The sequence below is a fragment of the Sinohyriopsis cumingii genome, chromosome 1, assembly GCF_028554795.1.
Source record: "Sinohyriopsis cumingii isolate HCF-2022 chromosome 1, ASM2855479v2, whole genome shotgun sequence".
NCBI classification, from domain to species: Eukaryota; Metazoa; Mollusca; class Bivalvia; order Unionida; family Unionidae; genus Sinohyriopsis; species Sinohyriopsis cumingii.
The window spans coordinates 188,692-212,949 of record NC_142961.1 but is presented as its reverse complement, the minus strand read 5'-3'; the positions used below and the strand labels follow the sequence as shown (position 1 = coordinate 212,949).

Sequence of the window (24,258 nt, the reverse complement as noted above, 5' to 3'; positions counted from 1 at the left end):
ATGGCCATTATGGCAGCCATCTTAAAAATCTTCTGGCTAGTCCTCTTGAACAGAATGTAATGTTGACATATTTCACTTTTTATGATATCTAGTCAGTCCTACATGAAAATGGTGCCAATCTGATGTCTAATACGGCCACCACAGTAGCCATTTTGAAAGTTTTGTCACTACTCTTAAGTGGATGTTCATATCAACATGGGGTTTTTACTGAAGGACTTTAATGATCTCTAGTTGAATCAATATGGTGCATGAAAATGGGGCTAATCTGATTTCCAATATGGCCACCATAGTGGTCATCTTTAAAATTTTACGAAAACCCATATGAAAAATAATATTGCCAAGGGGTTTTCACCAAATGACTTATGATGTCTGGTTAGTCTTAAGAGGAAAGAGGACCATCTGCACAACCAATATGCCTGACACAGTGGTCATCTTGAAAGTCTTGCTATCACTACTCCTACTGAAAGGATGTTTGTATCAACATCAACACTAAATGACTTCTTATGATGTCCGGTTGGTCGTAAATGAAAAGGTTGCTACACCAATGTTGCTGCTGAAGTGGCCATCTTAAAACTCTGGTCATTAGTACTCTTGAATGAATGGTCTTATAAGTATGGAGTTTTTACTGAAAGACATATGATGTCCAATTGGTCATGAGTGATAATGGTACATATCTGACTTCCAGTATGACCACTACAGTGACTCTCTTGAAATTCATGTTATGGTTATTTCCGTTAGATCAGTATTATACTTTCATAGGAAGACTTACAATTGGTTCTGACTGGAAGTGGTGCCAATTTATTATCCAGTATAGTCACCTAAGTGGCATATTGAATATCTTGTTTTTGTTGCTTCTTCAAAATGGAAAGTCATATCAGCATGCGGTTTCCATGAAAGGTCTTATTAATAATATCTTGTTACTCCTAAATGACAATGGTGCCAATCTGACATTGATCTGAAAATTTTGTTATTTTTTAAGAATATTAAAAATGATTTAGACACTCTGCAGTTAAAGAGAAGAAAAGGTGTTAATGCTGTATTCCTGCACATTTTGTTTCTGACACTATAGTGTCAGTATCTTTTTTGAAGGACTTTTGTTTTACACATGCATGTTCTCAAATCTTTCATCGCTATCTCATTCTTTCACATGAAAAAGTTAAAACGAAAGGCATTTGATAGTCATACCATTTCATCTGCTGTCAGTTCTTTTATTTTTGTCAGCATGTCGACATTATAATAGGTTTTTTTTTTACAAATGATTTATATATTTAAACAGCCTTCGAAGAAAAAGAAGAAAGAAAAAATTTCCAAAAAGGATCTTAAGGAGAAGAAAGAGAAAAAGAGGAAGCACAAATCAAAGGGAGATTATGAGGAAGCTGAGGGAATCACCACTCCATCAAAGGAGCAGATTCCAGCATCACAGTTGGACACACCAGTAAATGCACCAGTAAGCTTACAATATTATTGTCATTGCTTTCACCACCATGTTCTTTTTTTGTGAACAGTGTGCAGAGTGTTGTCACATATTCACACTCACTACTGGTTCATGAAATTTAATGGGTTTTTATTTTCATTTGATGCCACTGATTTGACATTAGTAATGGGGATTTTTTATATATAATTACATATAGGGGTATGACATGACATTAGTAATGTTTTTTTATATATATATATAATTACATATAACGGTATGACATGAATAATTATATATAGGACCTTTGTATGTCTGATTTGTATGACCCTTTAATTATTGCCATTGCATTCAATTTTGCTCATAATTAAATAAATATCCAGGGCTTAAACTTGGGTTTCAAAAAGAAAGAAGTGACTTCTCCCTTTGGATAGAAGAAGTGTGAGTTTGAGGTAGTAGTGATGGATGAGTGAAGTGTAAATACATTTTTTATTTGAAGATGTGTGTGTTGTTGATTTGAAATATCTATAACTATTGTTTTTATTGTGGTCAACAAAAGAAATATTTTTTGCACGATCTACAACAAAATACTTTTAGTCTCTTCATATCCCGGCCGAGTCATACCAAAGACTTACAAAAATGGTACTAACAGTTGCCTCGCTTGGCGCTCAGCATTAAGAGGTTAGTGTTAGGACTGGTCTGCCTGATGTCAGGATAATGTGACTGGGTGGGACATCATGCTACATGTCTGTGGCATGATGCCCCAATGCTAGACATCACTATAAACTGTCACACTGCAGACATCGGAGCGATATGACTGAAATTTTTTTAAAGCTACGTTAAAAATCCAAATCAAACACACACACATACAGCCTATTCATATGTTTTGAAATTAAGGACTACAGTGCTACACATTTATTTTAGTATATCATGTAGACAGGACAGACCTAACAAGTCTGTTCCTGATACTGGTGAAAAACTGGAGTAATGAAGGCAATCTCTATTAATCCTTTAAATAAAAATCTTTGAGAAGCAGCATATTTGTAGAAGTATGGCAAAAATATTTTATTTGCTTGTGTGTTCTTGTCACTTTATTAGTCCTTAGCATAATTCTGTAGTAAAAGTCATACAGTTCATATATGCACATTTACTTAAATTAAATATAAATTGTTTAAAAATATACTGAATTTTTTATATACCAAAGTCAATAAATCCAGGTTGTTGTGTGCTCTGCACCTTAACTGTCATCAAGAAACTTGCAGATGAAAATTATCAATCGCAGGTACTAAACAGGGTAAAGAAAAGAGCACATTGAGTCTAATTGTCACAATATAGGGTAGTATAAATTTACTTATCAACATGCGTATCTTTTATTGTGCAAACTTCAATCTGGATTGTAATGAATCACACCTTTAGGTTCATTTTGTCCAAAAATATAAACATACTTTAGCATGGATTTTGCCATATGTGCTTATTTCTTGAGGCGTGTATATAACATACTTTAGCATGGATTTTGCCATATGTGCTTATTTCTTGAGGCGTGTATATAATATACTTCTAAAGGAATATTGATGTATGAGGATCCAGATAAAGTGAATAATTGCCATTTATGGGTATGTAAAATCAAATTCTAAAACATTACACCTATTACTGAAATATTTGGCATTGAATGACTGATTCAAAAGTTGCCCTTTTTGAAATATCTTGGATTAACATTCAGGGGAACTTTATTCTATTCTTGATTCATCACACAACTTTGAACATACCTGGATTATAATTATCGTTTTGAATAAGCAATAAGATCTGGTAACTGAATTGATTTAATCCTGTTTCATCAAGTCACCTTGTCATATAAACCAACCCAAGCAAGGCAGGAATGGTTATATCATGGACTAAGCTGGTAACAATGTTCATCAGCACAGCTTCAGGTGGAACCAGTTACAGGTAACTGAAGAGGATCTCTTTGTAGATGGAACCAGTTACAGGTAACTGAAGAGGATCTCTTTGTGCTACAAGGGTCCCAGCTTTGAATGCAGTGCATACCAGATTTTAGGCGATGTTCATTCATGCATTAGAACCTAAGTAAGACACTTTAGAAACCTACTTTCCCTGATACATCAGTATCTTCAAGAGCGGAAGTAGGAGATTATGGTTTAAAGACATTTTTTCATTACATTGTTTTGGCAAATCAGTGAGTGAAGTGAAAGTCACTTTATGTATGAAAAAGGTGACTCCTATGCCAGATATGTGAATATATTTGCTTGTTCCACAGCTAGTTGAGCCCTGAGTGTCACTAACAATATCCATCTTCATAATCTATTTCCTCAATTGCACTGCATGCATTAATGAATCTTGATTCTTTTTAAACATATTTATTTTGGTTTTGCTTGCAAAAGCAAGTAAGACTTTAGCTATCTTAATAGTCATATCAGCTATAATGGTCACTCCAATTTAGTGTTAAAATTTTATAAGAATTTTCTATTGTATCACTTACCTTTACTTGTGTAAATCATTTGATACATTCAGCAAAAGTCCTCGTTTTTTTCTTGTTATTCTTTCAAGGAACAGGATAGTTCATTTAGTAAAATATCTGATATTGAGGTGGGGGTTGGCAAATTCAGATCTCACTACAAACAGGTAATTTCAAATACTTCTGAGCAAGTACTTTGCTGCTTTGTTAGCACTATTGTGTGGAAAAAATTAGTTAATAACAGCAAATGTTACATATTGAAAATATAAAGTTAAGTAAAGATAATTATATTATTGTTATGTATTATGTCTAATTGTTAATTTTCAAGTCAAAGTTTGGAATATACTATAAAATTATCACAGTTGTGCTTTTTTATTATATTAACATAGTAATAAACACTCAGTTCAGAAACTTTTCTTCATTGCAGCCAATGTCAGGTTACAAATTGCTGGCTGAAAATGCTTGTATTAAATTGGTAAGTTACATTTTGTCTTTTGAACATAGTTTGAAATGTTTATGCCTGTTTAACCATTATTTTAAATATGTATTAATAGATGTCATGATTTCCTACTGGGCTGTGAGGAAAAGATAATGGTAACAGTTTCTGTTAATTTTCCCAAAGAATGGAACTAAAGCATTTAGATATTTAACTGCTATCATCAAGAAAAATTACTGTACCTTTTCATGTGCGAATCAAAATTGTGGGCCTTTTGTTAGTTATTTGTATGGGTACATTCTGTTAAATAAAGGACAATTCATGACACATTGGAGCCCACCTGACTTCATGTATTTTGGCCCCGACCCAACTTTCTGATGGCTCCTGGAATCACAACATAATATTTGTTTTACCCTGGGCAGTGCATGTACATGTATTTTAATGTAAAACTTCTGCTTATATCTAAACACCATTTGCTATCACTGCTACAAAATTTAGGTGAAATTAAAATCACATGGTATCCATTCAAGAGTAGATACAATTTTGCTCAAGTCCAGACATGAATTTCTGCTGATTCCATTACTAACAAAATTCTTAGCAGTTCAATGAAATTCACACATGCACAAATTTCAGAGTAAACAGGTTCAAATAATGTAGGTTTTCAAGATTGTTTAATGGATTATTGTTGCATTTTATATAAAGGAAATTGTTTAATGGATTATTATTGCATAAAGGAAATTGTTTAATGGATTATTATTGCATTTTATATAAAGGAAATTGTTTAATGGATTATTATTGCATAAAGGAAATTGTTTAATGGATTATTATTGCATTTTATATAAAGGAAAAATGTTTAATGGATTATTATTACACAAAGGAAATTGTTTAATGGATTATTATTGCATAAAGGAAATTGTTTAATGGATTATTATTGCATTTTATATAAAGGAAATTGTTTAATGGATTATTATTGCATAAAGGAAAAATGTTTAATGGATTATTATTACACAAAGGAAATTGTTTAATGGATTATTATTGCATAAAGGAAATTGTTTAATGGATTATTATTGCATAAAGGAAAAATGTTTAATGGATTATTATTACACAAAGGAAATTGTTTAATGGATTATTATTGCATAAAGGAAATTGTTATTAGTTTCAAGTTAGCTCATCAGGCCTCTTGGTGTGTTTTTTTTTTTTTCCAGACCTATGAAACTCGTGTCACCCCACAGCGAAAAGAACAGGTTGTGGTGTCTGTGGTGTTCCATAACCTGACAGATCATCAAATTAAAGACCTTGAATTCAATGTTCTTGATTCAATCAATACTAAACTTAATAGAGGGGTGAGTACAAATATGTTATTAAGTATGATGAGCACAGGTTTACTAAAACGACTGAAGATTTTCTTACGTGGAATATATTGTTTTCATTCGATTATATATTCAGTGTTTCACCTGTGTTGGTTTGGTCCGGTGATTTGGTCATTTTACTGTGATGCTAATAAGTTTGGATCCAAGTGCAAACAACATTGACCTTGATTTGACCATGCCTAAAATGCTGGCAGATTGGGGTCTGTGATGTTTGTTCTACTGATACGCCTCACAAATTGCATAGCTTATTATGTGATGACAGATCTGAATCTATGCAGTTAACTTATATGCAACTTGTCAACTTGTTTTGTACAATTATTGCAGCTTGATATTTTACCTTTCTTCCTTTACCCAGCCGACTGCCCCACTTTTCACACCATACTACATTACTGCTGTATAATATACACCCAACTGTGTACAACAGGACTTAGATCTGCCTTTGTGTAATGTGTCAGCAGACTAGAGATTTAACATTGCTATTGACACTTACATAGAAACATGGTAGATCCTGACTGTGCAATAGATGTGTGTGTGTGTGTGTGTGTGTTATTGAGCTCTGAAAAATGTGATGTTACTTGTACTCATTTTACTGTTGTTCTATCTACATGTTTGTAAACACTCATGCATATCCATTATTGGGACATATTCTTTCATATTGGATTCATATAATTGTTGGTACACTTAACTCTAGATTAAACAAAAATATGTCTGCCATTTCAATAAGAGTTAATAATGAATTTTGTGATTTCATCATCTTGTCAGCAATATTGCGACTAAGCTATTACTTGCTAATAACCATTGCCTTGTCTACTATTTGCATGATTGACTACACTATTACTTGCTAATAACCATTGCCTTGTCTACTATTTGCATGATTGACTACGCTATTATTTGCTAATAACCATTGCCTTGTCTACTATTTGCATGATTGACTACGCTATTATTTGCTAATAACCATTGCCTTTTCTACTATTTGCATGATTGACTACGCTATTATTTGCTAATAACCATTGCCTTTTCTACTATTTGCATGATTGACTACGCTATTATTTGCTAATAATCATTGCCTTTTCTACTATTTGCATGATTGACTACGCTATTATTTGCTAATAACCATTGCCTTTTCTACTATTTGCATGATTGACTACGCTATTATTTGCTAATAACCATTGCCTTTTCTACTATTTGCATGATTGACTACGCTATTATTTGCTAATAACCATTGCCTTGTCTACTATTTGCATGATTGACTACGCTATTACTTGCTAATAACCATTGCCTTCTCTACTATTTGCATGATTGACTACGCTATTATTTGCTAATAACTATTGCCTTGTCTACTATTTGCATGATTGACTACGCTATTACTTGCTAATAACCATTGCCTTCTCTACTATTTGCATGATTGACTACACTATTATTTGCTAATAACCATTGCCTTGTCTACTATTTGCATGATTGACTACACTATTATTTGCTAATAACCATTGCCTTTTCTACTATTTGCATGATTGACTACGCTATTACTTGCTAATAACCATTGCCTTCTCTACTATTTGCATGATTGACTACGCTATTACTTGCTAATAACTATTGCCTTCTACTGTTTGCATGATTGACTAAGCTATTACTTGCTAATAACTATTGCCTTCTACTGTTTGCATGATTGACTAAGCTATTACTTGCTAATAACTATTGCCTTCTACTGTTTGCATGATTGACTACGCTATTACTTGCTAATAACCTTTGCCTTCTCTACTATTTGCATGATTTTTGCAAACAGAATGAGTGCTGTGTCACATTCTTGGCAATAGTACATACAGATGTTTGGCTTTAATATCAGCAACACCAACATTAAATTCACACAATCAGTACGAAACCTAGGTGTTACTCTGGACAGTACTCTCACATTGCACCAACATGTCATGAACATATGCAAGGCTGAATATCTTGAGCTGAGATGCATTAGCTCCATTCGCAAATATCTTTCAGTTGATGCCACTAAAACACTTGTGTGTTCATTAGTACTTTCAAGACTGGAATATTGTAACTCAATTCTGTCTGGTTCATCTCAATATCTACTCCAGAATCTTCAAAAAGTTCAAAACACAGCTGCTCGGATCATACCACGATCAGAGCACACCTCCCTGCTGCTCTGTACACTACACAGGCTATCCATTTGATCCAGAATCAAACACAAAATTTGTTCTCTGTGCTACATTTCACTGATGGGCTCTAGTCCAACATACCTATCCGACCTCACCCATCTGTACACACCAGCAAGATACTTACGCTCCTCTTCTGACAATCGTATACTCATTATTCCCACTATGAAAACAAAGTCATATGGACAGTGTTCTTTTGCATACCAGGGCCCAGCAACGTGGAATGAATTTCCCACTGAACTTGGACACAAAGACACAGTGATCACATTCAAGAGTGCTCTCAAAACTCACTTATTTCGACTGCAAGAATAAACTTTAACGACCTAATACTGTTTCCTGCTTTAAATATTCTCAGCATGTATTTTTTATGTTTTCTAATTTCATAGTGTTTGTGTTTGTAATCGTATCATTTTATATGTTTTTTATCTTATTGGTGTTGTCTAATGTTGTAAAGTGCTTAGAGCTTCTAAAGATTAGGCGCTATGCAAAGTCCTCATTATTATTATTATTATTATTAATATAATTTTATCCAAGTTAAGTATTGGATAATATTAAATAGTTACTTTAATACAAATGAAGTGGTCTCAGTTTAAGTTATGTAATACGGGTGTAATGTTATACCCAGAGATACTGCCATGGTGTGCATTTGCATGAATCTTGCAAAAATTGTATCAATTCACACATTTGGAGTCCAGTGATGTGTGAGAACTCTAGCAAATCAGTTTTAAGTTGGACGTGTGAAAATGTACTCTATGCAATATACAACTTTTATTCAGCCATTCACTCTTAAAGTGCTTGTCATGACAAGTCTTTTTTTGTAACTGTTTGCATATCTTAGTTCTTTGACCTGACATGAATGGTTGTTAAACTAAATTTGATTGGCTTATTGGGCCCTGGAACAAGCATCCTGTTGTTTGAACCTTGCATCAAGGAAGTTTTACAAATGCATGATTATAATACGGGCTACGTAGAAAACCCAAAATTGCTGATTCCTGGTGTGGTTTATCTTTAGATGATGTTGTTGTTCTTCAAATACTGGCTGATGCTAGTTATGATACAATTTATTTTTAAAGTTAGGAAGTATATCAGGTTATTGGAGCTGGGAAAGTATTAATGGAGATACTAGTGAGTGATTTTGAACCTGAAAAAGGGATTAACTATGAGTCCAATGTTGATGCTCAGAGATTCTCCTAAGTTGCACGATTGTGGGATTTGTGCAAAAATTTTATGAATTTGCACTCTTGGAAAGAGGTGATAAACAAAAATTCCCACAAATTAGTATCAAGTCATGCATATGAAAATGTACTGTGCACTGTATACAATTTTATTCAGCCATTCATCCTTAAAATGTTTGTCGCAAGATATGTCATGCCGGGAGAAATATTATAGTGCTTGTTGCAATGAGTATTTTTTTAAAAACTTTTTACACTTGGTTTCTTTGGCTTGACATGAATGTTTGTTAACATTAGGCCCCATAATGAGCATTCTGATGTTGTTTGAGTCTGGTATCATGGAAGTTTTACAAATGTATGTTTATAATATGAACTGTCTAGAAGATCCAAAATGTTGCATTCCCAACATGGTTCATCTTTAGATGATGACTTGGTCCATCTAATACTGGCTGGTCATAGTGATGAAGGCAATTTATTTTTAAAATTAGGAACTATATAAGATTATTGGTGCTGGGAAAGTGTTAATGGAGATACCAGTGACTTTAAACCCCAAAATAGTTTTAAATACGAGTCTTATGTACCTGCTGGATGGACAGAAAATAGACATATCAGTGGTATTTCTAAATTAAATGTAGAATAGGCAGATGAACAAACTGAATTAAGATAGAGGCAATTTAAAAGTAGAATGCAATTTTTGTTTCTTTTTTCATCACAGTTGAAGGATTATGTGCCTTAGCATAAAGGATAAGATCAATCTGATAAATAAGAATCTAAAAGTGAAAATAAGAAGTAAAGAGATTTATTTGATCAAAATACATCTGTTTGAACAATTAGACTATGGCATTAATGGACTTTAAATTCAAAATACAGCATTAAGGAACAGTCAGTCTGGCATAGTAGTCTGTAGAGTGCTAATTCAAGAAAGTTTAAATTTTGGCACAGCTTATGTTAGCGAAACATTTTATTTTGGAGGAGAAGTATCCAAATTGTACATGACAACAATGAAAAAAATTTTCATACTTGTTTGGGGGGCCCCCGAGTGGCCGAGTGGTCTAAAGCACTCTCTGTTACGGATTAACAACAACAACAACATACTTGTTTGAGCTGGCTTTGTCTACGCTCCTTCGGACTCTAATAAGGGGTTTTAAGTACAAAACTATATTCATACACAGATTAGAAACAGATTAAGCTTATAGAGTAATGCTTATACATGCAGACAGATAAAGATTTTGATATGCATTGGTTACAAGATACGTAGTAAATTTTGGACTACATTTAAACAAGAGGAGTATTATGTACACACTATTTTCTTTTGTAAAGGTGAAATATAAATTTTTTATTTACTTCAACACTTATTTCTACACTTATTTCCAAATTTCCAGATAGTAACATTTTCACATGATTTTATTCGGATGGAGATAAAAGAGCCTCTCTCATAGCAAATAATCTGTACAGGTAGTGTGATAAATTATATAGTGTCACTATGTGACTGCTAGCAGATAATCTGTACAGGTAGTGTGATAAATTATACAGTGTCACTATGTCACTGCTAGCAAATAATCTGTACAGGTAGTGTGACAAATTATAGTGTCACTATGTCACTGCTAGCAAATGACCTGTACAGGTAGTGTGATAAATTATACAGTGTCACTGCTCGCAAATAATCTGTACAGGTAGTGTGATAAATTATACAGTGTCACTACATCACTGCTGGCAAATAATCTGTACAGGTAGTGTGATAAATTATAGTGTCACTACATCACTGCTAGCAAATCTGTACAGGTAGTGTGATAAATTATACAGTGTCACTACGTTACTGCTAGCAAAAAACCTGTACAGGTAGTGTGATAAATTATAGTGTCACTACATCACTGCTAGCAAATAATCTGTACAGGTAGTGTGATACAGTGTCACAAAGCAATCAAAAACTAAGCAGTGTTTGTTTACTGATGAAGAATTTTATTCAAAACATGGGAGTTAGCATTGAAGTATGGAGAATACAAATAGGACACTTAACTGAATCATTGGGGAAGAAAAACGATGATTATAGTTTTGAAGAGAGGATCAGTAAGTGTGACTTTGAAACTTTACTGGTGTTAAGTGTTTTATTGGTTTTTAGTGGATCATTTGAATTTAACCATGGATCTGGTAGGGGCAACATACGTGGTAAAGAAAAGCAGGCAAGATTATTAGTTATTTATTCAAGGTATGTCTGTCTTAATAGATCTGCTTCTCAGTCTACAGATGTACCTGGAATGGAAATCGAGAAGGCTTTGCATTCTATTCATCCAGAGCTAAGCACTTTAAACTAAATAACCATAAGACACCAAACCAGTCATTACTTTTGCCGTTACCACAGAAACAGAGGAGCATAGGTTGTTGTACATTGACATGGAAAAGCCTTAAGTAGTGTGTATTCATTGTCAATGTGAACTTTTGGTTACCAACAGAAGTAATCTAAAATTAATGTAAAAATAGACAGTCCCACAACATAGGGTACCTTCAGTATTAGCCGTTACTTATGCAAGTGACTAGGGGATATACCATCTCTAGTTGACCTTTATTTTGCATGGTCATAAGCCTCAAAACCTGAGAAAGTTAGCTCTCACACTTTGGCTGTAGAAGCAAATAATGCTGCCCTTTCATATCCATACTCGTACTGTCATGGTCATTTTAAAATTTTGGATAAGTTTTTGGTTGAATTTTTTTTTTATGTATGGTCAAAAGTCTTAAACCATGAGAGGGATAGCTATCATACATTAGATTTAAGGAGTTCTGTTCTTTCATAGCCATACACCTCTACCCTCCCTGTGAGCCAAGTGCCAAACCTTTAATGGATACCTATCTTACTTAGAACTCCAGCCCCCTTGAGTCAAGATCGTTTAATAGTGAAAACATTTCCCTGTAACCAGCATGGGCAACAGGCAAGACACAATTCCTGCCAATTTCTTTTTAGTTTTGTGATTATTAATATTATTTGATTGTAGAATTATATCACCTGACCTTTTTTTGTACTTCTTTTTCCAGATTGGTTTATCTTCTCATGAAGCAGTCAAAGTTCCCTTTATTTTACCACCAAACATCATGAATGAAGGACAGTTTGCTTTCTCTTTTCAAAGTATTAGTCAACCATCCAAGCTGAAGGGTACCTTGACCTACATTGTGAAGGTAAATTTTGAACTTTCAGTGATCTTAATTACTGTTTTACAGGCAAATTACATCAGTACAAGTGGGTTGGTTTCAATAAATTAAAATAAGTTGTACCAAAAAGCAAGTCAGCTAAAACTGCTCTTTCATAACACACTTAAGCTTACTTGAAGAAGACTTAAAAAATATCACATTGCTGTTGATAACAGGGTCAGTACTTTTCAAGTGGCAGGGTTGATGAAACTGTGTCAGAAAGATAATAAAGGAACTTAATGTTTTGAATGTCGATCGCTTTTAGTTCAAATTAGAATAAAATATTTGCATGTGTTGTTTTTATCTTATCATAACAATTGGAACAGAGTTTCTTTGTTTCCTAAGGAATTGTTTTAAGATGTCTCTTTTCTTTTACTTCAGACAGATGATGGTTCCACACATGAGAAACTGGATTTCCGAATTAATTTTCCATGTAGCACTTATATCATAGCTACAGCATGTAATGGGTGAGTTTTCAAACTTAGTTTCCCTCCCCTTTTCACCATATATTCAATGGTAATTTATTTCAGTTTTTATATACATGGCTTTTGATGATAGGAGCCACAATTAGGAAAACCATTTTCATGGAATGTGGCATATCACTTGAGTTGGTTTGTTGATGTATCTCCCCAGTATCTGACTGAAACTTTTGTTGACAATGCTGGGTTGTTGCCACCAGAAAAAAAAAAGGACACTCATATTTCACAATGATATTACATATAATCAGATCATTCTTGTTAGAATAATTACAGTGATTTCTTGTTTAATGAATTGGTTAGATGTTGTCAAAATGACTGAGTATCTTTTCAACCATATGTTCTCAATTATTAGTTGAGTTAAATTGCAAGATTTCCATCACATAATGTGCTGGCAGATCATGGCCTATCCTGTTTATTCTACTTTAAAGTTCAAACAAATTGCATTGACGCAAATCAGCTAGAACAGTTTGGGACGGCAGAACTGGGTCTGTGCAGTTCACACGCAGGTATATTTGGCATTACAAATTTTCTGAGTCAGTTTTCCTCACTTGTTACTACTTGTTTCCAAATGCAACTTCATAACATGATTCTGGTTTGAAAATGTACAAAGAAACTGTATACACTTTTGCTGATTAAATAAAATTCAGTGGGCCCGGGTGGTCAAGTGGTCTAAAGCGCTCATCCTTACCGATCACTGCTATCTCAAGTGAAGAGTCATTTGTAATTATTGCTGTTGGAAATGCTTTGATTATATCTGTGCCCCATTAACTGCAATTGCAGCTTTTCTTTTCTTCCTTTTGAGGAAAAAGAATGTTCTTTGTCAGCCATTAAGTGCCGTGGAGCAACTGATCTAATACTCTCAAGGTCTATAAAGGTCAAGATCTATAAAGGTTCTGACATTTGGTTGGATCATGTTCTCTGTCAGCCTATAAGTGCTGTGGAGCAACTGATCTAATACTCTCAAGGTCTATAAAGGTCAAGGTCTAAAAAGGTTCTGACATTTGGTTGGGCTGGGAGACTCTCTATTTCAGGAAAAGGGTAGCAATGCAGTAGTAGCAGGTAAGTATTACATAATTAAATTTACCCACCCATAAACTACATTTTAAGCTTGCCTTTGCAAAACAGTAATTAATAATGTCCAATGACATGAATTTTGACAGTAATTAATAATGTCCAGTGATATGAATTTGGACAGTAATTAATAATATCTAGTGACATGAATTTGGACAGTAATTAATAATATCTAGTGACATGAATTTGGACAGTAATTAATAATGTCCAATGACATGAATTTTGACAGTAATTAATAATATCTAGTGACATGAATTTGGACAGTAATTAATAATATCTAGTGACATGAATTTGGACAGTAATTAATAATATCTAGTGACATGAATTTGGACAGTAATTAATAATGTCCAATGACATGAATTTTGACAGTAATTAATAATATCTAGTGACATGAATTTGGACAGTAATTAATAATATCTAGTGACATGAATTTGGACAGTAATTAATAATATCTAGTGACATGAATTTGGACAGTAATTAATAATATCTAGTGACATGAATTTGGACAGTAATTAATAATATCTAGTGACATGAATTTGGACAGTAATTAATAATATCTAGTGACATGAATTTGGACAGTAATTATAAGAATAAGAATAAGAATTCTTTATTTCAGACTACAAAGTCCATACCTCTAAGTTAAAATATAATTATAAAATAAAAACATTGTAAACATCAAAGAACATATATATCATACATACAAGTATACAGATACATTTAAACAAATAATTGTGCCATGCAGTGTTAAGAAGGAAATTAAATGGCACATTTAAAGAGTAATTTGTTCCATCTACTAATAATGTGAGAATTTAAATGAATGTCATAGTTCCAAAGAGATTTCAATATACAGTTCTTACTATTAGATAATCTTGTTATTATTGAGAAAACATACTTTCTCATTACTTCATCAAAACTGAATATACATTATGATTTACAAACATGCTGGAGGCACTGTTCCACCTAGGAAGACCTATTAGAAAACGAAGACTATTATTATAACCAATAACTAGTTTTCTTTTCATACATTCACTAAAGTTTGTCCACAGAGGAGCACAATACATAGTGCAGCAATAAGATTTGAATAATCTAATTTTGATATTCAGTGAACAATTCTTAAATTTACATAGAAGCATGTTTGTTCGAGTACACAAAAATCGGTAATGTCTCATCATATCTTCATTATCCGACCGATTGGATTTCAAAATATGACCCAAATAGGTATAACTGTTGACATATGTAAGAGCATTGCCGTAAAGATGTACAGGGGGAGGAGATGGTAATTTGAAAGAAGTTGGTTGGAAGACCATGCATACTGATTTTTTTGTATTATAGATGATATCATTCTCAAACGCGTATTGTTCACATATCTTTAATAATTTCCTTAAACCTGTGATAGAAGGACTTATCAATGACATATCATCAGTAAAGCAAAAATTGTTAAGAAACAATGCATTTGGTGGCAGACGTAACCCCACGCAACACTGACCAAGCTTACGATTTAATTTGTCTATGTATATATTAAATAATAAAGGGGAAAGAATACCCCCCTGCCTCACCCCATTGGTTACTTAATAATGTCCAGTGACATGAATATGGACAGTAATTAATAATGTCCAGTGGCATGAATTTGGACAGTAATTAATAATGTCCAGTGACATGAGCTTGGACAGTAATTAATAATGTCCAGTGACATGAATATGGACAGTAATTAATAATGTCCAGTGACATGAATTTGGACAGTAATTAATAATGTCCAGTGACATGAATTTGGACTAATTAATAATGTCCAGTGACATGAATATGGACAGTAATTAATAATGTCCAGTGACATGAATATGGACAGTAATTAATAATGTGACATGAATATGGACAGTAATTAATAATGTCCACTGACATGAATATGGACATTTTTGCATTGCTCTGTTAAAGGTTTAAAATGTACCTATTTTACGATTGTTCTTAATTTGTTCCAACTTATATTTTTAGTCCTGACTTTGCCTCTCTGCTGAGCAGTGGGGAACTGTCTGAAAAAGGAACTGCTAAGTGTACACCTCTCCAGCCAGAATTTTCAACAAATCTACTTAGGATATGTTTTTATAATCATTTTAAAGGTAACTTTCAGTTTATCATATGCAGATGAATTCAGATCGTTTTGCTGATAATTAAAACCTATCATATAAATCATGATAGCTTGATCTTTTTGTATTGTTATTTAAGATGGTTTGTAATTTCTTTTTTAAGCAGTTCAATATTTTGACCCATTGCATGTACATAATATAGCATTATCCTCAAGGTAATTATAAGTGTTGACATTTATGAGTTCTTCTACAGTTTCATTTTAAAATAATATTATACCATCACAATATTTAGGAAAATTACAACCTTCAGGTGAAGATATGTACTTCTAGTGCAGGTTAGAAATGATTAGTTTCAAACATTTGTCACTGGATCATATTTCTTATTTTCACATTTCACAAACTCAGTACTGTGACATTAAAAGTTTAACATTTTATTCTTTTGTAACATATTAATTATTGTAAAGTTGATTATTTATCATGAACTAATAGAAACTACATTCAGTCATGATTTGCTATCATCCTAAATTGCCAATCTACAAATCTATGGATTTTTAAAAGCATAGCTTGCCCTGATTATAACACACCTGTTTATAATGCAGTTCTGGACAATGTTTTAAAGTAGATTATTTTTCAGGAACTGACTGAAACAGTATTAAATTGCAATGTGCTAGCATCATAAATTGGAAATTACTAATCTTCACACATGAAGTTTTAAAAACACAGCTCCCATTGATTATAACAAAGCTGTTTATTATGCAGTTCTTGATATGAGGTGGTACCATTATGGATCCCATTACTAGAATCATACTATTGTATTACAGGATGGGTAGAAAGAAAACAAAATGAAATTAAAAACTTAGTGTTATATCTTAATTTCCTTTTTAAAACATTGTTATTAAACAAATTTACGTCATTCATGCTTGATGCAGTACATAAAACTAGTCACAATATATAATGTTTTTGTTACTTAACATGGTTTTCCATATATTGTGGTTTGGTTCATAATGTGGTCAGTGGTTGTCAAACCCCAATTACCATACCACAACCAGATAGAGGTGGAATGGTTTTATGCTGTCAAAACAAATATCATATGTGCTGACATGCTGTGCTGTGTGAGTAAAACTAAAATGGCATATTATTATATGCTCATTTTGGTTTCTCAGTTTACATTGTCAGAATCTGCAGTATGTTTCCATACTGCATGGCTTCATACTTCACGTCGTGTGTCAAAAAATAGTGTTGTGTATTAGGAACTACTTTGTAATCAAGCCATGTACACTCATGTAGTAGACACTTTAGCTGTATTTTTTATGACTTGTTTGTGAATGAACTAAATAAGCTCTTTCATCCATTTGAAAGTAGAGATGATAATGTTGATGATGTGGACGAGTTCACTGAGTGACAAAGGAAACTTTCAAACAAACAAAAGAATGAATGTGAGATTCAGAATGTCAACAGCAAATATGAGAGACATAATAATTGAAAATATCATTTTGATAATTGTAACAGTTATTTAGGAGAATATGAGTAGTGTTTCACAAAATTGAATGTTTCAGACTGACCAGAGTCTATAAAAATAAAAGTTATTTAGGAGAATATTAGTGTTTCACAAAATGGAGTGTTTCAAACTGACCAGGGTCTATAAAAATAACAGAAAAGCATAAGGGCTACTGCATATTCATCAGACCATTTTACAAGTCAGTCAAAATACTATATTTGAGAAAGAAATGCAACTAATGATTTTGGTAGGAATCGAAGAGCATCAGACCGAAGATGACAAAAAAGTTTTATTTCCACTGGATAAATGGACTGTAACACAACAGCTGCTTTGCAATTTTCCCTGTTTAACTATTCTTATACAATGTTTGGCTGGCAACAGAAGCCATACAGGTCATAGCTGGGGTCCCTCCAACAGCAAGCATGCAAGTGACAGGGCATAAGCATGTCTTCTTTAGCTGGTGAAAACAATGGCAGTAATTATACTTACATTTCTGCATCTTGAATTTCCTCAAAATGTACTTTCTTAGTTCTACAAATCCGAATGAAATGACCCATGTCATTATTTCCAGAACTTATTCACACCGTAAAATTGTACTGTGATTTCAACATTTCCAACTAAAATCATTCTCTTTACTGCACCCAAAGTGAAATGTGAAATTTCATAAAATCCCCACATTATGATTCCAAACAATCATTAACAGAACAGAAACCGTAGGTTCAGCGTGGGTTCCTCTGCTGCTCAAATCACATGTGCACCATACTGAATTGACTTGGCTGATAAATCCAGTCCATCAGAATTGAGTTGGATAGACCAAATAACAAAATCCATCCATTCCAGATGAACTGGAAAAGTTGTTTCAATGCGCATTCATTCACAATATAACTCTAAATTTAATTTTAAGTAGACCAAAATGAGATGTTTAAAAAACTAATGTCCAGCACGCAAGGGAGTTCAAAGTTTGCTAGGTGGTGCTGTGTGCATTAATGTTGCTTTGTATTGATAAATATATGGTTGTGTATTTATTTTGGAATACAACATACATTCAGTTACTTGATTCTTTAGTATATTCTTTTTATTATTAAGTCATAAGTAAATAAACAGAATGAGTATATTATGAAAAGATTACTGCATTTGTATGCGAAAATATAAATTCATTTTTTTAAAGCTAATACTGCACTTCCAAGGTCACGCAGTATTACTCAGAAAATCTTGTACATATTTTCCCATACAAATGCAGTAACCTCTATTATATGCAAATTTTTGTCTTCGTTAACTTAACATTATCAGAATGGTGCAGTATTTAATGGAACTGAACACATTCATATTGCACATGTGCATGACACATGTTCCTAAAGATACTGTAGTTTCATCAGTTTTCATCTGGGACCAATTTTCTTGGTTTTCGTTGTAACCCTGAACCACGAATTTAAATCCCAATGAAAAATGAGCCACATAGGATGATGACCCCACCCCCTGTTTTATTGTTTCATTCCTAGAGATTAACATAGCTACTAGTATTCGATAAATAAGGTAAATACTGTAATCTGGTAATTAAATACTAGCTTTTAATGTGTTTGTTTTATTTTTTATTTTAGCCTTTTGAAACAAGAATTATAAATCATATTGTTTCAATGCACACATTCAATAAGGTATCTGATAGCTGTAAATTTACGCTCACTGCCTTAAATCGATATGTGAAGTATGTAAGGATAGAGAGAAAATAGAGAACATCAACAATAGTAATACTGAAAATGTTAGAAAAAATAATACAGAATAACCATATATGAAAATTAATACTTAATTTGAGTACAACTGTTGTTGAAATGTTTAAATCCTTCTGAAAGCATTTTTAATCCAAAAGAACAACAATCCTGTAAAACACTATAACTATTTCTTGAAGCACTATTATTAATGAAACACTATGTATATACACTAATTACAGCCGAGTATTAAAGCTCACACTTCACTGGATTATGGACAAAGCCAATGTATCAACATCGTGTCAATCGAGTTTCATGTTACTCACAAATGCTTCTCAGGTAAATAATCCCCGAATTGCTGATTTAAACAAGTCCAGCTTTCTCAAAACCACTGATAAATAGGTCTGATCTTTCACTCATTGTCGCATGAGCTGTAATTATCCATTCAGCATGAATTGGCTTGATTAATGAGGTTGCAAGGTTTACTAATAATGTGAACTGATCATGACCAGTAACATCTTTTTCCATAATGGCATCCATGATTAGTTTAGCATACCACTCGTGGAAGTGTGACTTTAATTCTTCATTGTACTCTTTATTTACTATCAAGTCTAGTGGTTGAAGTTGGTTTGTACAAGAGGCAGGCACAAACATAAGCTGCCTGGTAAGCAAGCGCCTGCGCCTTGTTTGCAGCTTCTGATGGGTTAGGAAGTCCAGGAACCGAGGGGTGTCTGAATATTACCACTCTTAAGCCACTATGTTAATGCCATGATTGTCAGAAAGTACTGATGGTGCAACTTGATGGACAGTGGTTTAAGTAAGAGATCAGTCATATGTACTTTAATAACCGATTGGCTTAGTGTTGTTGGCTGTGTCAGCTTCCTTTGATGCTGAGCACTCAAACGAAAAGAAAACATGGTGAACTTGATTAATCTTGACAGTTGTTTTGTTTGTGCTTATCGAGATGGAAGTATTATTTTAGTGTTGTTGTCTGCGTTGGCTTCGAATGATGTTATTCACTTGGTCGAAAACATGGTGTAAGTATTGAACTTGCCAGGTCTTTGATTTGTGCTCATACAGGTGGTAGTATTGTTTTAAACATTAAAGTGACTGCCGTTTGCATCAGCATTGTTTTATTCTTTTGTATTCTTTATTTTGGGTATTTGTAGAGGTTAAACTATGAAACCTACTAATATGCAAACTTTGACAGACAGAACCACGAATTTAGATACCAACGAAAATGCCTATTTTTTATTACAAAACCATGAAAATTGAGCCCAACAAAAATAAATGATTCTACAGTATTATAGCTTTTTAGGAACAAGTTTGTAAACAAACCATGTACACTCATGTAGTATATGCTTTAGGTTTTGGTTGATTAAATTTGTTTGTGAATTAAGAAAAGCAGCTGTTTCATCCATTTGAAGTATAGCTGATAAAGATAGTGATGTTCACTGAATCAGAAACAAAAGTTTCAAAGAAGCAAGCAAATGAACATGGTATTTGCAATGTCAACAACAAAACGTGATAGTAATTGAAAATACTGTTCTGATCATTGAAACACTTATTTAGGAGAAAATTAATACTAGTTTAGAGAAAAATTGCAACTGAAGGTAATGGTAGGAAACTAAGAACCTCTTGGCCAATAATTCAAAACAATGAAAAAGTATTATTTCCACAGTGTAAATGGAGTTTCATACAACAGCTGCTTTTCAATTTTCCCCATGTAACTATTTTGATACAGTGTTAGGCTTGTGATAGAAGACACACTGTATGATACAGGTCATAGATGGGGTTTTCCTCCGGCAGCGAGATGAAAGTGATAGAACATAAACATGTTTTCTTTAGCTGGAATAAAAATGGCAATAAATTTAGTTAATTTATGCAGCTTGAATACTTTTATTGTGTATTGATGTATCTACAGTTGTGAAATTATTCTGGAATAAAGCATAAATTCAATTACATTCTTTCATGTAATGTCTTGTAATAGGTAGATAAACAATATGAACATATATAGAAAGGTTACTGCATTTGTATGGGAAAATATGAACTCATGTTTGCAGAGTGCACTATTATATGAACATATAATAGAAAGTTACTGCATTTGTATGGGGAAATATGAACTTGTGTTTGCAGAGTGCACTATTTTGCAGAAAAACGTGTTCATATTTTCCCATGCAAATGAATTAGCCTATAATGATTGCTTTTCACATCATAAGGAGATAATCAAACTGGTGACATGAATTGCTGCAAAGAGTAAGAGATAATTTTTAAACAAATTTGGATAAATTATAAAAATCAGATTTTTAAAAAAAATGCCATTCATTGATCCATGTGCCCACTTTGAACCATGGCCAAGTCATACCAAAGAGTTATAACAATAGTGCTAGCAGCTGTCTTGCTTGGCACTCAGCATTAAGAAGATAGTGTTTGGACTGTTTGGCCTGGTGTCAGGATAATATGTGACTTAGTGGGACATGATGCTACATGTCTGCAGCATGATGCCTTAGACATCACTGTAAACTGCCATGCTGCAGACATCATAGTGGTATGACTGAAAAGTTGTTAAAGCTACATTAAAAATCCAAATCACACACATACACTTCCTGCACTAACTTTGTTAAAATATGCTAATATGTTGTGATTTACAATATTAACTTGTGTTATGTGTGTGTTCTTGATATTATTGGTGTTATATATCTTGACTTTTGTTACATGTGTTTTGTTGATATTAACTTGTGTTATGTGTTTGTTGTTGTAGATGGATTACTTTGCACAATAACTGTTAAATCTGGGGCAAGTTTCTGTATTTGGTATATGAAATAAATTGTTATATTCATTTCTTTTGATAATATTGTCAAGTACATCTGAGCAATATGGATTTTATTTTTAATCATTTGGATCTAGCCATTGATCATTTGATTATTAGACAGATTGTATATTGTGCTATTTTTCTTCATTTCAGTTGTAGAGAGAGTTGATCATAGTGCCTCCTTATATAGTCGATCCATTCAGGGACATCACATATGTCTTCTAGTCAAGCAGGTGTGTATTATTTATTTATTGTTCTAGGTGTATGTATTTCAACAGCTGCATCTATGATGTGCGAGTATGAAAATCATTGCAAGTTTTTAATTTGTCGGAGCATATTAAAAAAAAAGGTTTGGAATTAAATGTTCTTAAATTGTATGCTATATTTTAAGAATTATAGACATTATCTGTTCTGTACAGTGTTGCTTTTGTGGATCACCATTTTAGTTGCTTGAAGTTCAAGGAATGCCAGATTTGTTTGACTTGAAGAACAATTGAAGTCCAAGGAATGCCAGATTTGTTTGACTTGAAGAACAATAGAAGTTCAAGGAATGCCAGATTTGTTTGACTTGAAGAACAATAGAAGCCCAAGGAATGTCAGATTTGTTTGACCCACCACTAACACCATTGTCATTAACAGTAATCACGTCATGCAAATGTGATTAAACACCATTGTCATTAACAATAATATGTCTGATCACGTCATGCAAATGTGATTAAACACCATTGTCATTAACAATATGTCTGATCACGTCATGCAGATGTGATTAAAGTTGTACCCCAAGTTGAACCAACTTTAGCATTCCTTAGGTATCATTGCTTGTAAAAGAACTGAAATGACAGTCAACACAGTTTTGAAAAATGCAACCATTAGATTGTGCCAGAATTTACTCAGTAAGACAAAAGGCATCAAATTAAATATAGTACAGATAAAGCAGTTAGTATGGGCTGCTAACTGTGTTAAATATTTTTGAGAATTTTCATTCCAGTTTTCCTGATGATGATTTTGGAACAGACCTACATGGCATTGATTCCTATGCTATGACAGTAAGACATCAGCTCTTTCCTCCAACCCCAAAATCATACGTGTTAGGGTCGATGTCTTATATTGTCAGACTATCATCATATAATGTGCCAGCAGATTTTTATTCATGCCATTTTGTTAAATTTATGAATTTGAGCAAAATAGACACTAATATTGATGCCGGTGTATCATAGCTTGTTCCAGCTGTATGTTGACTCACAATTCCTTATTATACTTTCAAAGAAGTATACACTGGATGTGATGTTGGAGATTCTTCATTTTCAATTATACTTTATATGACAGCAAAGTTCAGACATTCTGTGCTATTTCAGAACTTTAGGATGGACATTTCATTGACTGACTCTGTAGTGGAAATGTAGTGTGCTTACGTTTTCTTTTGTCCATGTCCTCAGACACTACTTGACGTAGATGGAGAGGGGCTGTGGGGCCTGAAAATGCCTCTTCCCTTGAAGCTAGAGGAGGATATAACCACTCCAGCCCTTGCATCATGGTTTAAATGGGTATTATGGCTAGCATACACTGAGATCTCAAGAGATCAGTTATGCATCATGATCATCTTGGCTCATGAAATCCACTCTGTCTTGACAAGTTTAGCATTTGAATGGATTGTTGCAATCCAGGGATACAGTAGAAGCTGTTGGCTTCCAGGCCAACTTCTGAATTTTATCTGCATGATCTAGCTTTACAGAGACGAGAATTGAATCTGGTAGGTCTGGTTGTGTCATCCCAGACCATCCCAGACCTATTCAAGTCAGCACAAGCATGCCATTGGCATAGAACAGCACTTTTGCTGCATTTGCACAGAATCTTTACCTAGTAAGGAAAGTCACTGAGTCGTTTTACCTCTTACAGGGGTCACAGCCTATACGACCATTGGTGGTGCTAATCAGGGTAGGATGCTCAAAATTACCACTTATTACGCATTCTCATGATGTTAATGCGATTCGGGAAATATTCAACAGAGAAGTAAATATTCACTTAAATGACATTACAGTTATACCCTCCCACCCCTCACCACAAATCCAGGCATCCTTATTGATGTAGTGCGCAAGCTGAATCCTGGTAGACAACTGTAGCCCTCAAATGGTGTCAGGGAATGTAATGGATAGGAGTTGTTCCCCTTTTTCCATATGTTGTATAGATTTGTAAAGCTGAAATTTCATCTTTTTTTGCAATTGCTGGATTTGATCCGTTGTAGAGTTTCTTTACTAACATTTTGATTGTGTAAGTATCTCAGAAAAACATTTGCTTAAAAAAACTTGCTGTTGCAGGGATAATACACAAATTTCCATGTACAAATGTTGGCCCGAGTGTGAGAAATTGGTTGAAGACCCATGGGTTGAGAGTTTTAAGTTCTCTGGAAACTTCT

General features: G+C 33.5%; 1 protein-coding gene across 3 annotated transcripts in view; it reads left to right on the top strand.

Moving 5' to 3' along the window:
- The window catches only part of LOC149806300 (AP-3 complex subunit delta-1-like), a 113,247-nt gene that overhangs the window by 78,000 nt on the left and 10,989 nt on the right, over nt 1–24,258 (top strand). For all 3 annotated transcript variants that reach the window (XM_089951330.1, XM_089951325.1, XM_089951317.1), the window contains exons 27-33: nt 1,277–1,447; nt 4,309–4,356; nt 5,523–5,660; nt 12,052–12,192; nt 12,586–12,671; nt 15,741–15,865; nt 21,999–22,078. In XM_089951330.1, the coding sequence (XP_089807456.1) occupies nt 1,277–1,447; nt 4,309–4,356; nt 5,523–5,660; nt 12,052–12,192; nt 12,586–12,671; nt 15,741–15,865; nt 21,999–22,078 (789 nt within the window). The remainder of the gene's footprint in view (nt 1–1,276; nt 1,448–4,308; nt 4,357–5,522; nt 5,661–12,051; nt 12,193–12,585; nt 12,672–15,740; nt 15,866–21,998; nt 22,079–24,258) is intronic.